The sequence below is a fragment of the Bos grunniens genome, chromosome 11, assembly GCF_055505025.1.
Source record: "Bos grunniens cultivar Pamir isolate PY7600 chromosome 11, Bosgru_T2T1.0, whole genome shotgun sequence".
In the NCBI taxonomy this organism is placed as follows: domain Eukaryota; kingdom Metazoa; phylum Chordata; class Mammalia; order Artiodactyla; family Bovidae; genus Bos; species Bos grunniens.
Window position 1 is genome coordinate 32,871,417 of NC_141175.1, and position 18,800 is coordinate 32,890,216.

Here is an 18,800-nt window from a genome sequence, read left to right on the forward strand (position 1 = left end):
TTTCTGACTGCTTCGGAATGTTTATGTGTTTTGTAGAGATTGGGCCTTACAGAGAGTTGTGAAGACAGCTGTTCTACTTTCTGCACATGCTGCCGACAACTTAAAAAAAATTACTCCCACGGTCAAACAAAAATTGAATTAAGGCGGGTTCCGTTTGGTGGTACCAAGAAGAGAGCACGGTGCCAACTGTCATGGTCAAACTTCTCAGGCTTTTCTGGGGACTGTGTTTCACCCTGTTCTGCAGGGAGAACTGTAGGAATGAGCAAGAACTGGGACAAGCAAGGCTGCCTCGTGCCCCTGCCTGCCCCGGCTCTGCAGCCAGGAGGCCGGGGGAGGCTGGTGCCTGGGGCCAGTGTTGCTGGTGGTGGTGTTGCTGATCACCCACCACCCAGCTGACTCTGGTGGAAGCAATGGCAACAGTTTCTAAGGCTGCTCCACCTCTTTGCTGGTGGTTTACAAATCTTGGTCCTTCATATTCTGCCACATTCACATTCTAGCTCTACTACTACTTAGATAACATTTTTGTCCATGTTTGAGCAAAATACCTAGGGAAATCATGGGTTCGATGTGCTGGTTACGTTTCTTCTAATAGTCACCACCATAAACATGTAACCATTAACATCAATTGAATTCTCCTGGGCCCTCTTTTTGCAGCCATTGTGTTGGGCACCAACAGGATATCACACTTTAGGAAAGAATGATGTATGTTAAAACCTGCAAGCATTGGCCTGTCTGTTCAGTGTCTGCGAATAATAGGAATAGTCTCAAGTAGTTTATTGTTTCTAAAGCTGGAACATACATGACGTTAGCTTCATCAGGATGAATGTGGGACAATCCTTGTACTAATACCCTGGCTGAAATTTGTGCATTTCATTACTTATGGTTCTTAAATGTTTATCCTCAAAATTTCTAACCTGACCCCTACCATCACTTTCAGATGCTCTTATCTCTGATGTCAGGGAAAAAAAAATACAGGCATGATGCCCCTTTAACTTCCTGCCTGTCTCCCTGCTCACTTATCCCTGTACTTCCTGCCTGTGTCAGGGGCCAAGAGGATCCCACTTTTTCCAGAAGCCAGAATCCCTAATCCACCCTCTCTGGCAGGACCCTTCGCCGCCCTTCCACTTCCCCTTTCAGTCCTCAGTGGTCCCTCCAGGCTATGAACACAGTCACGTGTCCCTCCTACCACGATATTTACAACAAACACACTCATTCCTTCAATGCTGCTCCTTCCTCAGACACCCGTCTCTAGTCTTACTGCCAAATGGCTCTAGAGGGGTCTGTCATTCACTCCCCCCGACCCCAGCTCTCTCTGTCACCTCTCCAACTCAGAGTCACTGGTTTCTGTCCCACTGCTCCACTGACACTGCATTTTGCTTTTGTTTTTTAACTTTTAATTTTATACTGGAGAATAGCCAATGATGCTGTGATAGTTTCAGGTGAACAGCTAAGGGACTCCGTCATGCACAAACATTGTATCCATTCTCCTCCAAACTCCCCTCCCATCCAGGCTGCCAGGGAACACTGAGCAGAGTTACCTGTGCTATACAGTAGGTCCTTGTTGGTTATTAATAAATAGAGCAGCAAGACACTGCTTTTGTGAAGGTAATGACGACTCAGCATTGCCAGTCCAGAGACCCCTGGGAGCTCACATTCTCCTGTACCTGCGCACAGCCCTGACACCTCTGATGAGCTGCTGCTTCCAGCCCTCCGGTCTCTCCCTCAGCCCCTGTCACTCTCCTCTTCCCGGTGTGTCCTTCTGCATTTCTGCTTCTGCCTGCCTCCAGACTCTCTGCTTCCCCCAGTCCAGCAAACACTACAGTGTATTCCTGGCATTCCTGACCTGCAGGGTCAAATGAGTGTGGGCAAAGCTACAGATGTCCTTCTCTGCTGGGGTCACAAGGTGCATGGACATACCAAGGCTCTGAGAAATCCTGCTCTAAAGAAACATTCAGTTTGAGTGAACTCAAGAGCTGCCCACACTTACTTGACCCTCTGTTTGGAGGGGAGAGTGACTCTGTCGAGAACTGAGGAATTAGGGTTTATGGATAGAATACACCCCTCTGCCATCCTCTACACCTGCACTGTCCAATATGGGACCCATTAGCAACATGTGACTACTCAGCACTTGAACCTCAGCCAGTCCAAATAGAGAAGTGCCATAAATGTGAAATATACACCAGACTTTAAAGACCCAGTACAAACATCCCGGAATGTAAAATAATGCATCAGTACCGAAATTGTTACACCAATTAAATATTGAAATGATAGTATTTTGGATAATGCTGGGTTAAGTAAAAATAATTATTAAAATTAATTCCATCTGTTTCTTTTTTACTTTTTAAAAATGTAACTGCTAGAAACTTTTAAATTACATATGGGCTTATATTTGTGACTTACATTATATTTATATCGAACAGCTCAAGCCAGCTGCTACATTTTTTTATCAGGTTTCCTCCCTGATGGAAATGTTCAATGGCTGCTGTTTTTTTGCAGAATGAGGTCCTAACTCGGGGGGAGCACAAGGCTCCGGAGTCTCCTGAATCCAGCAGCGGCCTGCCTCTGAGCGTGCCGCCCACCTTCTGGCCACCCTGGCCTCATGATGTGCTGCATCAGTCCTCACGATGAGCTGTACACACTGGCCATGGCGTGGCTGTTTCCACTTCTGTCCTGGGCTCTGTCCATAGCCCTTCTCCACCCAGAAGCCATCTCATTACCCCTTCAGGGTGCAGCTCACATGATCCTTCTCTGGGGAAACCTCTCCCATCCCCTGTCCCACTTGCTCCCACACTGCATCTCCTTCATGTTTCCATGATACTGGTTTGCATCTATATTATAATACTTCACATAATGTGACTTGTAGTTCATCTGTATACAGTTAGTATGACCATCTCTCCTAATGGAGGTCAGGCATTGTGTCTGACAGTCTATAACATAACACTTAGCAGTGCTTTTGCCCATGGAGGTCAGGAAATACTTATTGAACGGAAGACTATTTTGTCATCTCCAGACCCAATTCTCATCTTTCCCCTGCTCTGCTCTATACTTTTGTCTTACTGAAGCACATCTCTTAATGGTTCCTTTAGTCACATTCGTGGTATTAGTGGTAAATACTTTCAAATTTTGCCTGAAAATGGCTTTATCTCCCCCCCTTTCATGAATAGTATAATTAAAATTCTAGTTTGACAGTTATTTTTTCTTAACACTTCCTATTGTTGGGTTGAGTTGTGTGCAGTCAAGTCTGACTGCTGTTCCCATATAGTTATTCTGCTCTTTCTTGCTTACTATTTTCAACATTTTTTTTCTCTTTGGTGTTTTGCAATCTAGGTATGTATGGGTTTATTTTTTTCCCCAGAAGTCACTGTTCTTCGGAATCTGTGGAGTCACATCTTTCATCAATTCTAGAAAATTCTCAACCTCTAACCAGGCCAAACTCTAAGGCTACTTTTGTAAGCTCCTTCCTTACTTGGCTTCTGCTTGGATTTGGTTAACGAGAGGAGGCTCCATCAGGATACTGAAGACTATTAGGATAGACTAGGAAAAGAATCCTCCTGCCACAACAGTGAGATGACAAGAAAGCATTTAGTCCCCGCTGGGTAAAGAACAGAAATGCCTGGGCTGCATCTCACATAAATTTGGAGTTCAAGAACTCCTGAACTGATGAATTAACACAAAAATTAATTTCTGGCTGGTGATACCTTCAGGGTGCTTGCCCAGAGAAAACGTACAACTGGTCTGGAGGGTCACTCTCACAACCTTGGTTCCACAGGGTTTACAAAGAAAAACCAAGTCTTGCTAAAGCTGAGTTCATAGTAAAAAATTACAAAAAACAAGGACAGACTCCCCATTCATTTTGAGGATTAGAGCTGCAAGAACGTTAGAACAAAAGGGGGTATAAAATATGTATGTTTAAAATAACTCAAGATATATATAATGTACTTGAAATCCTAAGTAGGGTCTAAAAAACCAATAGGCAGATTTGAAAAAGAAATGAACAGAAAGGTAAATATTATCATAATATTAATAGATGAGATAGCTGATCAAACACATCTGAGAAAACAATTAGTAAATCTGAAAAAGAGCTGAAGAAATTACTTAGAATAGAGCCCAGAAAGACAAAAAAATGGAAAACATAAAATTAAGGTTAAAAGATACGGAGGAGGAAATGACAAGGCCTTACATACATCTAATAGGAGTCAAGGAAGGGAGAATAAAAAGAATGGGAAGAGATAATATTGAGAGAATGGTTGATAATTTTCTAGAACTGATGGAAGTTATGATTATACAGATTCAGGAGCAACAATGACTCCTGGGAAAAAAATAAAATAAACCCATACCTAGACTGCAAAATGCCAAGAAGAAAAAATTGTTGAAACAGTAAGAGAGAAGGGGCAGAACAATTACACAGGAACAGCAATCAGACCTGGCTGTAGGCAATGCAACCCAAGAATAGGGAGTGTTGAGAAAAAGTAACCGTCAAACTAGAATTCTAATTATACTATTTTTCATGGAAGAAAGAAAAGAAAGAAGCACTCAGTCATGTCTGACTCTTTGCAACCCCGTGGACTCCTCCGCCCATGGGATTCTCCGCCCATGGGATTCTCCAGGCAAGAATACTGGGGTGGGTTGTCATTTCCTTCTCCAGGGGATCTTCCCAACCCAGGGATCGAACCAGGGTCTCCCGCATTGCAGGCAGATGCTTTACCCTCTGAGCCACTAGGGAAGCCCATTTTTCATGGAAGAGGGGGAAATAAAGGCATTTTCAGGCAAAGTTTGAGAGTATTTACAACTAATAGATGAGATTAAAGGAACTGTTAAGAGATGTACTTCGGTAAGAAAAAAATTGAAAAGAGAAATAAAGAGATGCAAAGGGTAGTAGAAAAAAGAGAATGGTGAGCACAAATATTAGTAATGATGTGAAAAAAGTTATTTATATTAGAAAATAATAATGACTAAGTGGGATAAATTCAGTATGAATTTTTTAAAAAGAAGCAAAGAAAATACACGGTAAATAAAACATATCTAAAAAGATAGATATAAATAAAAGTATCAAACAGTTCTAATAAATGTAAATAGCTTAAAACTATCAGTTAAAAGAGAGATTCCAGACTGGATAAAAAAAAAATTCAGCTAGATGCTATTTACAAAGACACCTAATATGTAAAGTAACAGAAATATTAGAAGTAAAGGACTGGAAAAAAACTATCCAAATGCAAAATATAAAAGAGCAGTGTGTGGGGGGATTTATTAGCAACAGACAAAACAGGATTTCAAGGACTGTATAAGAAAATATCATAAACAACTCATGAAAATGTAATAATTCTTATTTGCAACAGGAGCACTTCAAAATCTAAAATAAAAAGCTGACAGAATTATGTCCCCCAAAAAATAGAGAAAAAAGAAAAACTAAAAAATCTATCATTGAAGTAGTAGATTTTAATATATTTCTCTTAATGAAAATCAGTAAGAATATGAAAGATTTGAACACAATTAACAGGGCTCATATAATGAGAATATAAACAAGAGAATACACATTATTTTGCTCAGGCAACCAGAGACATCTTTGATACTTTTCTTCTTCTCACACCTCACATTCAATCCACCTATAGCTCCATCTTCAAAACAGATCAGAGTGGTCCATAATCTGACCACGTCCTACCTCATCCACCACCATCATTTTGATCCCCTCCAACCCCCAATGTAATCTAGCAAGCCAGAGCTATTCTATTAAAACATAGCAGGTCATGTCACTCCTTGGATCAAAACCCTTCAATGGGGTGTTCTCACTCTGAGAAAAAGTCAAAGTTCTTAAAATCAGCCCACAAGAAACAATCTCCCCCATCTCCGTGGATACCTCTGTCCTCGCTGCCTCCTCCTCTTGCTCCTTTCTCATTCCGGCCACCCTGACCTCTGTGCTGCTCCTCAAGCATCACAGGCATGCTCCTTGCATGTAATGTTCCCTCTATCTAGTGACCTTCCACGTGTCCACAGTGCTTCCTTCCAGATATCCATCATATCTGTCTAGTCTTTGCTCACATCACCATGTCAGAGAAGCTCTGAGTAGTCAGTTTGAAACTGAAATCCCTCTGCATCCATCTCTCCCCACCCAGCACTTTCTTTCCCTAACTTGCTTCAATTTTCTAAGATTTCACGTACTTACTCGTCTTGTTTTGTCTGCTGCTGCTGCTAAGTCGCTTCAGTCGTGTCCAACTCTGTGCAACCCCATAGACGGCAGCCCACCAGGCTCCCCCGTCCCTGGGATTCTCTAGGCAAGAACACTGGAGTGGGTTGCTATTTCCTTCTCCAATGCATGAAAGTGAAAAGTGAAAGTGAAGTCGCCCAGTTGTGTCCAACTCTTAGCGACCCCATGGACTACAGCCTACCAGGCTCATTCATCCATGGGATTTTCCAGGCAAGAGTACTGGAGTGGGGTGCCATCTCTTTCTCCCTGTTTTGTCTTACCCTACTCAAATATCAGCTTCAAGAGGACAGGACTTTTTATCTATTTTACAATCTTCTATGTCTCCAGTGGCTGACACATAGTAGTAGGTTTTATAAGTATTTAAAATCACGATGATATGAAGATAGACTCTGAGCTGCAGGAGATGGTGCATCGATATTAACTACAGGAAGTCAGAGAATGTTGAAAACATCCTGGGAAGTTCTTTCTGATAGACAATAAGAATGGGAAAGCAGGAGAAATGAGAGATCATGGCTACTATCAGGTCAAAGTTCCCAAAGAAATAATGAGTGGTAGGCTGGGCCACAAGACCCCTCCAACCACGTCCCCCCTCCCCACATACACTTGTTTTTTAGGATGTGGAGACTGAGAGACAAAATATGAAGAATGAATAATGGTTATGAAAACTCTGTGTCCCACTATAATTGGGAACCACTTTTCTAAATTACAGTGCAAGCAAGAAAATGAGGCATCTTCGCAGATAGCTGCGAAGATTCCAAAAAGTGAAGGACAAAAGGCAATCTGTGATGACTGACACAAAGAGGGCTTGTTCAGATGACATCACGAAGTCCCAGAAAGGTCCTTGCCCATTCTGAGGAGAGGAACGCCCCTGAACAATGCTGTTCTCTGTGTCTCCAAGTTCAGCTGCCAGGGTGTCACATAATGGTTTTCAGTCTCACTGTGTGGAAAATCAGTGAAAAGATGAGATTTTAACAGTAAATCCAGATGACTGAGCTGGGTGCATTTTCTGAAGGCTGCCTTTAATACTGAAGCTTTATCAGGGCAATAGGAAATTGCTGGACATCTTATTTTGTAAGAGAATAGCCTTTTATCTGCTTGGCAAATATTTACTGAGTGCAAACCATGTGCCGGGTAGCATGCTCCCACCATGAAGCCATATACACATTTGTGGTTTTGCTTTTGGAAATTTAAATAATCCGTGAACCATTTTTTAAGCTCTTGTGTCATTTTTCGATGCTTGTCAAGTTCCATGCCATCAGGTGTTACGTCGCTTAAGTACAAAAAGGTCTGTCGGTGTACAGTCTAACGCCGCAGACCATCGGAAAGCAATATATCTGACTATCAGAAAACAGACACATTCTAGAACTGCCAAAAGCAGCTCTAATGATAAATGCAACTGGATCTGCATTTACCCAAGTAAAATCAATTTGGTGTTATTTTTAAATTTACAGTAAAATATTATAAGCCTAAAAGACAGCAAAGACCTCCGCAAAGCAGACAGAAGTGCAGATTCTGGCCTCAAAAAGCAGTTAGTTGAAGCTGACTTTTTGCATTATCTTCTAGTCTCCCAGACTTGATCCTATATCACTGACTCAACTGAGGGAATTAATGTATTATTCAGAATACAGAATATTAAGAAAAGATGTCATGAAAGAGTTTCTTCATGTCCACCCAGCACAGAACTTCCAATTTTAACAGTACAAATAACCAACATGGGTATGACTGTTTACAAACCTCTGATCAATCCTCTGATTAACAAATACAAATTTGACCCCTATGTATAAGCATATGGAAAATCTGAGGCTTAGTAGTTAAGGGACTTACTGTAGGATTTAGAACTACTAAATCCCTAAATCTAGGTACATTGATTCAAGTCTTACACTTTGAAATTCCAGGCCCTTTTAAATGGTGCTTACATGACAATCCTATTTGGGGTGAAACACTGGCAATTGTGTGTACCAACCTGACTTGGCCCCAGGCTTGCTGGATTCTTGAGGAAAAAAAGATTTCAGTAGAAATATTTGGAATGCAAAAAATCCCAAAGGCACTGAAGAAGCCAACCGGGTCCTTTAACTCACCTTTAACTCTTTTTTGTATCTCTGTGACATCATTGGTCCCTTTACTAAACTTCTAATCCGTTACACATGCATAATAACTTGTATCTAACAGCCAATTTCAAACAAACTGTGTACCCTTCACGCTCTGTATTAGTTCACCCATTACTACAGTACTGACCTGGGGCAAAAGGAGTTTCATCTGCACATATAGTTTTTTCTTGTTATTACTAAGCAGACTGCTACACCTCTAACTTTACCCAATGGTATGGCTATACAGCCTGTGTTTTCCAGCTTGTTTATGACTATATAATACTATACCCCAAACTGCCGAGTTTAGAACACTAATTCTGTAGCACTGCCTGACTGACTTCATGGTGGTTAACAGATGACCACTGGTGACACAGGTTTCACAGCAGCAGGTCCTTCCAGTACCTTGAAATGCAACTTTACCAGTCTCAATTCATTTAAAGCTGTAGCCTTCTTCAGCGATCAATGCAAAGAAATAGAGGAAAACAACAGAATGGGAAAGACTAGAGATCTCTTCAAGAAAATCAGAGATACCAAAGGAACATTTCATGCAAAGATGGGCTCGATAAAGGACAGAAATGGTATGGACCTAACAGAAGCAGAAGATATTAAGAAGAGGTGGCAAGAATACACAGGAGAACTGTACAAAAAAGATCTTCACGGCCCAGATAATCATGATGGTGTGATCCCTGACCTAGAGCCAGACATCCTGGAATGTGAAGTCAAGTGGGCCTTAGAAAGCATCACTATGAACAAACCTAGTGGAGGTGACGGAATTCCAATTGAGCTATTCCAAATCCTGAAAGATGATGCTGTGAAAGTGCTGCACTCAATATGCAAGCAAATTTGGAAAACTCAGCAGTGGCCACAGGACTGGAAAAGGTCAGTTTTCATTCCAATCCCAAAGAAAGGCAATGCCAAAGAATGCTCAAACTACCGCACAATTGCACTCATCTCACACGCTGGTAAGTAATGCTCAAAATTCTCCAAGCCAGGCTTCAGCAATATGTGAACCGTGAACTTCCTGATGTTCAAGCTGGTTTTAGAAAAGGCAGAGGAACCAGAGATTAAATTGCCAACACCCGCTGGATCATGGAAAAAACAAGAGAGTTCCAGAAAAACATCTATTTCTGCTTTATTGACTATGCCAAAGCCTTTGACTGTGTGGATCACAATAAACTGTGGAAAATTCTGAAAGAGATGGGAATACCAGACCACCTGAACTGCCTCTTGAGAAATCTGTATGCAGGTCAGGAAGCAACAGTTAGAAGTGGACATGGAACAACAGACTGGTTCCAAATAGGAAATAGGAGTTCATCAAGGCTGTATATTGTCACCCTGTTTATTTAACTTCTATGCAGAGTACATCATGAGAAACGCTGGACTGGAAGAAACATAAGCTGGAATCAAGATTGCGGGGAGAAATATCAATAACCTCAGATATGCAGATGACACCACCCTTATGGCAGAAAGTGAAGAGGAACTCAAAAGCCTCTTGATGAAAGTGAAAGTGGAGAGTGAAAAAGTTGGCTTAAAGCTCAACATTCAGAAAACAAAGATCATGGCATCTGGTCCCATCACTTCATGGGAAATAGATGGGGAAACAGTGGAAACAGTGTCAGACTTTATTTTTCTGGGCTCCAAAATCACTACAGATGGTGACTGCAGCCATGAAATTAAAAGACGCTTACTCCTTGGAAGAAAAGTCATTATCAACCTAGATAGCATATTGAAAAGCAGAGACATTACTTTGCCAACAAAGGTTCGTCTAGTCAAGGCTATAGTTTTTCCTGTGGTCATGTATGGATGTGAGAGTTGGACTGTGAAGAAAGCTGAGGGCCGAAGAATTGATGCTTTTGAACTCTGGTGTTGGAGAAGACTCTTGAGAGTCCCTTGGACTGCAAGGAGATCCAACCAGTCCGTTCTGAAGGAGATCAGCCCTGGGATTTCTTTGGAAGGAATGATGCTAAAGCTGAAACTCCAGTACTTTGGCCACCTCATGCGAAGAGTTGACTCACTGGAAAAGACTCTGATGCTGGGAGGGATTGGGGGCAAAAGGAGAAGGGGATGACAGAGGATGAGATGGCTGGATGGCATCACTGACTCAATGGACGTGAGTCTGAGTGAACTGTGGGAGTTGGTGATGGACAGGGAGGCCTGGTGTGCTACGATTCATGGGGTCGCAAAGAGTCGGACACGACTGAGCGACTGATCTGATCTGAATGCTCTTTACCCTCTTCTCATCTGTATCTTGGAATTAAATCATGATCGTTCTAATTCTGTGATTTGAAGTAACAACAACTCCAAGTTAGTGAGGGATGGCTAAGAGCACAAGCTCTGGAGTCAGATCTGGACACTAGTTATATTCCATCACACCCAAGGTGTTTAGTTCATCACTTAGGATACAGCAAATGCTTGGTAAGTATTAACTCTGACTTCCAGTATCTATATGCTAAGACTCTGGACTGGTGCTTCATAAATTGCTTAAGTTTCACCTGTAATATAAATATTACTCTCTTCATTATACAGATGAGGCGAAGGCTCCTAGGGGTGAGCTCACAGAGCCATGATTCAAAGCAGCCACAACTTCCTATTACATTCATTTTATCATTATTGGATTTTGCCTTTGATAACATCATTAAGACATCTCTCTTAAGCATTTCTTTCAATATTTGTTGTTGTTTAAAACAGTTTTAAAAGTGATTATAAAGACAATTTACTCAACTTAAAAATAAGCAAAGGATCTGAATACACACTTCTCCAAAAAAGACATACAGGTAGCCAACAAGCACATGAAAAGATGCTCCATCATCATTAGTCACGGAGAAGATGTAATTCAAAATCACAAGATATCACTTCACACCTACAAGGATGGCTTTAATAATATGTCAGATAATAGCAAGCATTGGTAAAAATGTGGAGAAACAAAAACCCTTGTACACTGCTGGTGGGAATAAAAAAAAAAAAAGTAGCCATTTTGGAAAACAGTCTGGCAGTTCCCCCAAAAGTCAAGCCATTTGATCCAGCGATTTCACTCCTACGTACAGACCCAGGAAAAATGAAGTTGTATGACCATGCAAAAACTTGTACATAAATGTACATAGTATTATTTATAAGAACCAAAGAGTAAAAACCCAAATGTCCACCAATTAATATATGGATAAATAACAATGGAATAGTCCATAAAAAGGAATGAAGTACTGACACACCCTATAGCATGATGTACCTTGAAAACATTATGCCAAGCAAAATGAGCCAATCAAAAAAACCCCAAACATTTTATGGTTCCATTTGTATATGTTCAGAACAGGCAAACATGGAGACAAAACACAGATCAGTGGTTGCCTAGGGCTGCGTGGGAGGCAGGGTGCTTAGGAAGATATGAGGGTGATAGCTAATGGATACTGGTTTCTTTTTGAGGTGATGAAAATGTTCTATAATTGACTCTGGTAACGACTGCATAACTCAGTGAATATACTAAAAACCACTGATTTGTATAGTTGGGGGAACTGTGTGGAGTGTAAATTATGTCTCAACAAAGCTGTTACCAAAAAAGTGATTATGTTCAGTTTTATCCTTTTGAATATTCGTCTTAAGAGATTCTTATCCTTATTATAATATTCAGCCCCTGCTTCCTCATCTTCTCTGCATGTACCTTTTACACAGAGAAAACACTGCAGCCTTTGATTTTTCTTCTTTTCATTGGTTCAACCTACGGCTGTACTGCAGGAACTTCATTATTATGAAAATGGGAGGCAATATTAGCATTGGAGAGCAGAAGCTAAGAGCATGGACTCTGGAGCCAACCACTTGGGTCTGAACCCAGCTCTACCAATGACTATCCGTGTAACCTTGACCAAGTTATTTAACTTCTCTGTGTTTTAATTTCCATGCCTATAAAAAGGAAACAGTAATAAGGACCTTAGAAAAATACCTAGACTAATAAGTATTCAATAAATAGCACATTTCCTCTTTTCATTTTATTGATATGAGCAATGGTTATATAGGTAGAATTTTATTATTTTATAAAAATGGTGATATTAGCGTAACCATCTGTTTATTCTCCTAGAACCTTTGTTTCTTGTCTTCATGGGTTCCTTTCACGATATAACCCTTAACCCCTGATACACTCAAAGGTCTGATTTTCTCCCCAGGTCACCTCATTTACTTTCACTGGCTCAGAAACTATCAATATGCATTCATGCCACCAGCTGATGTACATCTGACGCTGTGTATCTTAATTATATCTCATTACCTGCTGGAGAATTCTATCTAGATGTCCCATGGGTACTTTGTAGTCAAAACCAAACTCATCTTTTTCTCCCAACTGATTTTTACTGCAGCTGGTGGCACCATGATTTCTCCCTGTCACCAAGATACAAACCTGGGAATCACACTGACCCTTTCACTTGCCCACACAATCCATAAATCCCCCAACTCCTCCCAGTGTTCCCTCAGAAACTATTCTTAATGCTGCTTCATGGTTTTTTCTCCACCTTCGCTTCACATAAGAATCATCTGAGGAGTTTTTAAAAATCCCCATGCCCAGGCCTCACTTCAGGCCATTTAAATCAGGACTCAGGCATCAACAGCTTGTCAAAGGCCCCCCAAGTGATTCCAACGAGCAGCCAAACTAGCAATCTCTGGTTTAGCCCCCGGCCTGCTCTCAAGCCTCAACTTGTCTTATTGGCTTTCCACTTCCACTCCAGCAATAACGAACTGCTTATAGTCACCCCTCTCCTCCTGCATCTAGGCTGCTACTTGTCTCTATCACTCTCCCCACCACTCTACCCTCCAATCTGGCTTTCTCCTACTTATCTTATGGATCGAGCAGTTGCCTTATCCAGGAAGTCTTTTCTAATTCACCAATCTACAGATGAATTAGGCATTCCTCCTCCATACTCTCTTGTGTGCATGCATGCTAAGTCACTCAGTTGTGGTCAAATCTTTGCAACCCTAAGGACCATAGCCCGCCAGGCTCCTGTCCATGGGATTCTCCAGGCAAGAATACTGGAGTGGGTTTCCATGCCCTCCTGCAAGGGATCTTCCTGACCCAGGGACTGAATCCACGTCTGCTGGAGGGGCAGGCAGGTTCTTTACCACTAGCACCTCCTGGGAAGTCCCTGTAGTCTCTTGGTGCCCAGTAAATCTCTCTCAGTGTGCTTAGCATGCTGTTTTATAATTACCTGCTTTCATGCCTGGTCCTCTTACAGTTAGGTCCTACCTGAGACCTGGACCACCTGACACTCATTTCCATATTCTCAGGACCTAGTACTCTGCATTCGCTTATACAAATGCTCAACACATGTTCGCTGAAAGACTTTACAGAGATCAAGATAGGTTTTTGCAAAGAGACAGTTTATATCATACATTGACAGATGGGTTGACTTTTGATCTACTTTTTTTCACTCAAGGTGAAACCACCAACTTGACTACTGAAGTGTAAAACTGCTTAACTCTGGTGCCTCCAAGCATCCAGTGGAATTTCTTTTGCTGAATATAGACTCTTATTATTTTGTACTAAAAATGTTTTAGTCTTACATTTGCAGTGAGTATTAACTTGTAAATTCCTTCCAATCTTTTTAGAGATAAAGTTGGATTAAAAATTATAAATAACATAGTAGTTTATTATTATCCTAGATATTTCTTTTGCTTTCAAATCAAAATTTCTTTTGCTTTTGAGATACATACACTTATCCTGGATCAAACTATCTCAATCGTTACCACTTAAAAATTTCTTTTGTCCCTTGTACTACAATACAACTTGCGGGTCTGGACCAAGAGACCACGTTAAGGAAAAAGAGACATTCCAAAGAAATTCAAACAGGACTACAATATAAACAGTTAAAAATAAGTTCTAAAGGATGCTTCAAAAGAAATACACAATACAAGTAATGTAGTTTGTGTCCCTTTAATAAACACACTTGCATAGTTATATTACAGTTTTGTAAAAATGAAAATGAATGACCTCATGCCAAGCGTGCCCAGCATTTGCACAATCTCAATATCTTTGATACTATAGTTTTCAAGACGCACAAAATAAAAATTTAAGGCAAAAAAACAGCACTTTGCAACAATAATTTATTACATTACAGTAGCATCACAGCAGCATCCAATAATGCCACTATAGGCAAAAGTCTCTCAGTCTTTCCATTAGAGTCTATTTACAAGAATTTATAACTTGGTAAAATTCATCCTAAGAAAACTTGGCAAATAAAGCTTTGGACTGGAATTGGCATTTCTTTCTCTACTTTTCCTTCCCCTACTTTATTTTAAACTATCAGAATTCATATTATATTTTTAAAACACTAATGTAGCAGTTATACTGTTTTAATAGCTGTATTATTTTAAAATGACTCCCTAGGATAAAGTTTTAGAGGAAACTATACAACAGGTAGGATTGATTTAGATTTTCAAATTTTCGAAAAAAAATCAGCTTTGGTCTTAGAACTGATTTTTTTCATTGCTGGAAAACCCATCAGGTTTAATCACATACTGTAGAAATGATTACAACATACTGCAATTTTAAAATAAACAGGTATTTTGATTCTTCACTTCCTACAGGGTTCAAATTTGCTCAGTTGTGCTCCCATTTTAAAAATTCTATGTTCCTGATAAACTCCTTCTAATGTCTCTTTCTAAGTAAACTGAAGCTGCCTCTTATACTGAATGAGGAAGAGAGCAAATATGTGGCTGAATATGAGGTATTGCAAAGGACTGCATGCTCTTTTAAGAAGGACAAGTTATTATTATATGTCATACCATTTCCTTTACTTTTAGCTTCCTGTCAAATGTATGACAAAATACCTAAACAGAGAGAGGTATTTCTGTAAATACAGTAAATTTATTTCCCAGACAGACACTCAGTTTAAATACGCCATTATAAGACTTAGTCCATAGTACCTGAAGAATATATTCTTTTCAAATTGATTTACAGACACTAATCTCTACCAGAATGTCATTCTTTATAGTTATCAGTGTAAAAGTGAAGCAATTTGAGCTACAAAGATACCTTTGAAATAATTTATCAGTGTATTAAATAAGCCCAAATTCAAAATTATAAAGAGAGAATGTTATACTATATCATGTGATTAATTAAGTGGTCTTATTTCTAACCTCAGGGTTTAAGGTGGATTTAAAGTAACTGCCCTGAATTTGAACCCAACTAACATGTTCAGAAAATAAAAGGCAAGACCAAGTAACCCATACAATTTAGAAGATCAGCTGAATTTACAAGGACTCAGTCTTTACACTGTACCCTTTAGTGACTGCAGGCAAATCTGTTATGCCACCTGTAAAATAATATTATTGCTTTCCATTTAATGTCATATTTTATAAAAGTATCATGATGATGCCAAATGCTAAAAGTTGAGGTGGTCTAGTAACTAGAAATCCCTGCCTCAGGAAGCATACATGCCTGTCACCATACATTCCAATGATGTGAAGTATTCTGGAACACAGACATTTATATTTTGTGAAGTTCTAACTACGGTTTAGTTGATTCTTCCTCAAGTGTTGTAAAGTTATGATTTAGGCAACATATGACTAAAATCATTCATTCATAATGTATAGGCACATTAACACAAATATTGCACAAAATATGCCTCAGAGATATAAAAACACATTTCACTCTTCTTAAAGAACTCTGTGAGGAAATAAGACTCTGTGATTGTATGTACACTTTTCCTGATAATACTTGGACATTCAGAAACAGTAGATTGCACTGCAGTTTGTAAACAGTTTAAATTGCATAATCTTCTCATTGATTTTCAAATATGATTTAATACTATCCACTAAAAGTCAACTAAGTACTCTCACATTTATAATAATGTTTTACTATCCTTGCAGTTTTTGGCTCAAGGAAAAGAAGTAAAGTCCTATGCCAAAGTTGCCAATGTGGTTGAAGAACAGATATTAGGTAGAGAATTCTGAATGGTAAAATCAGTTCTGTAGCCACAAAGCAGCTTCATGGACACAGAGGAATGCCAGCTCCCACACAGCTTTCCTTCACTCTAATTCATTCTCAACTAGATAGAGACTGCCTGCTTCAAGGGCATTTAAACTCTTCAAGCATTCCTTATGATCTTTACTAAATGCATTAAGAAGAAAGTCAACCAGTGCCCCTTTGTGACCTAGGACATGGAGTTACCTCATTAAAATAGATAACATGAATTTCTGACTTTAAAATGTATAGATATAAATTCTCTGCCTAAGGTAGGGAAAGTTTCATATCTTGTAGTCAATGATGGGAGCCTTTCATTCTTCAAAAATAATCCATTTTTAGGCAATCAGTAAAGAAGTAACAACTGACTGCTGCAGCACATTAGCAGTATCTTCACGAGCCCAGAGACCCCAGTGGACTCCCAGGGTACAGGGCTCATTTTGGGACAGCTGCAACAGATAAAACCCACCCTGCTCTGCACATATGGCTGGGTAAGGCAGGCCGCTTCCCTCTTCTATGTGTAAGAAGAGTTCCTCCAAAGTGTCATCACTCCCACATCAAAATACACAGAAAATAGAGAAAAGGATATTTCCAATTCTCGGCCTTTTAACAAACTTAAATATTGGTACTTATAGTGGCATATTAGAAAGTAATAGAGGAAAACAGTGCCTATTGGGGGACAAATCGCATATTGAACCAATTAAGGGCTCACTGTGATTAGGATTAGGTCAAACATAACAGCAAAACATAAGCAATTCTGAATTCTGTAATGAATATACATGTTGCAGTAACATTAGAAAAGCATGGCAGCCCATTCCAAACCAGCAAGAACAGTTTGTGCAAATAGTGGGTCTTTGTGTGTTTGAACTCCCACCATGTAAGGGCAAACTCAGTATGCATGCTAATGACCTACAATTACCAAATTAAAAAAGGAGAAAAATGCTAAAGGATGCCAGAGTGAACAGCAGGGAAAGCCACACAAAGACCCACTATCCTTTAACTTGTTACAAATAAATTTTAACTGTAAATTAGAAACACAGAGAAATAATCACAAGTGGCTCTAACATTTGAGAACGAAGCTAAGGAATTGTGTAGGAGATATTTGATCAGGGCTGCCTGCCCTGTCTCCACGCTAGAGTCAAACTTGGATAGTGGGTCTCTGGGGTGCTTTCACACTGGAAGGCAACACTGGGTCCTATAAAAAGAAAAACGAGGGATAAAATGAACATAAAGCAAATCAAGGGGGTGAGAAAAATTCTACTGATTACATGCAACATCAACAAGTTTGAACTATGAAAATTCTCAACCTTTAGAAAATATCCTACCTACCTAGTAAAATGAAAGTAATATTTATAAAGGCTTGAGAAACACACACGATAGTCTAAAACTTAACTAGTTTTCACTGACGCGTATACTCCTGGCTGTTCTTCCTTTAGATCACTTCCATTTTTTCTTATATTTCTTATTATGAAAGACTTAAAAGGGAAAAATATGTTCCACCATTGGAAAACAAGATAACAACAAAACATTTGGAAAACGATCACTTTATATTGTAGACACTATGAAAGTCAAATGCACTGATAAACTAGAATGCCTCCAAGGATCACTTAGCCCAAGATCTTCCAGACCTTCCTCTCTCAGGCCCAGGAAAGACCCCTCGGGTATTTTTATTAACCAGACAAACTGGCAAGCCCTGAAAACTGCCAAACCATCAGCAGAATTTAAAAATGGTCTTTCATTTAAGTAATCCAAGTTTTATAATTTTCCTTACTATCTCTTCTGAAACCCTGAGGTATTTTTAGGAATATTCAAAGCATAAAAAACTGGACTCCACGTCCAGACTGGGAAATTCAGCTGCTCTATCTAAAGGACCGTCTTCTCCCCAAATCACAATGATCTTTATGAGCTCTAAAGTGAAAATAATGCACTAATAATTTAAAATGACAGATACAGTACAAAGTAAATTAATAATACTTGCACTTAATTGTAAACACAGCTCAGCTTTGACTGGGTTACCATTTATATGTTCTTAGAAGCTAAGTTAAAATGAAAGGCTAAAGCTTTTAGATAATTTCACAAGAATGATAAAAACACAAACCATGATGTATTTTATTAAGAAGGACAAAAAGATCAAAAGGGTGAGGAAAGGTGACCTCTATTTTATGAAGCTAAAAAAATATTTCCAAGTACTGTTTATTCTCTAATGCTACATTTACTGTCAAGTGTAAGAAAGGTTAGGTAACTATCAAGAGATAATTTTATGTAATACTAAATCATATACATTGAGATATGGACCCCTGCAGTAAAAGTAGTAAAACGGATCTTAATTCATATATCTCTGTGGCATGAGTTACCTACCTTAAAAGATCACCTAATGAGATTTTTGCAAGCACTTTATTTGTAAAATAAATTTTATAATTTTCTTCTAACCTGGGTGATGTGTAATAACGTGGGAAATAAGGTTGCAAAATTAATAGCACCTGTACACTAAAAGGGTCATTGTGCACAGGTGAATACGCTAACTGCCAGCTAGTCTCTACTCTCTCTCAAGCTGAAAAAGGCTGGTGTAAAG

General features: G+C 39.5%; 1 protein-coding gene across 23 annotated transcripts in view; it reads right to left on the reverse strand.

The window, feature by feature from the left end:
* Positions 1–18,800, reverse strand: part of ITSN2 (intersectin 2) — a 126,442-nt gene that overhangs the window by 15,359 nt on the left and 92,283 nt on the right. For 3 of the 23 annotated variants that reach the window (XM_086325771.1, XM_086325770.1, XM_086325773.1), the window contains exon 29: positions 14,182–17,423. The exons of the other annotated variants lie outside the window; for them this stretch is intronic. In XM_086325771.1, the coding sequence (XP_086181897.1) occupies positions 17,422–17,423 (2 nt within the window). In that variant the 3' untranslated portion in view covers positions 14,182–17,421. Of the gene's footprint in view, positions 1–14,181; positions 17,424–18,800 lie in introns of those variants that run through there. 23 annotated transcript variants of the gene reach the window in all.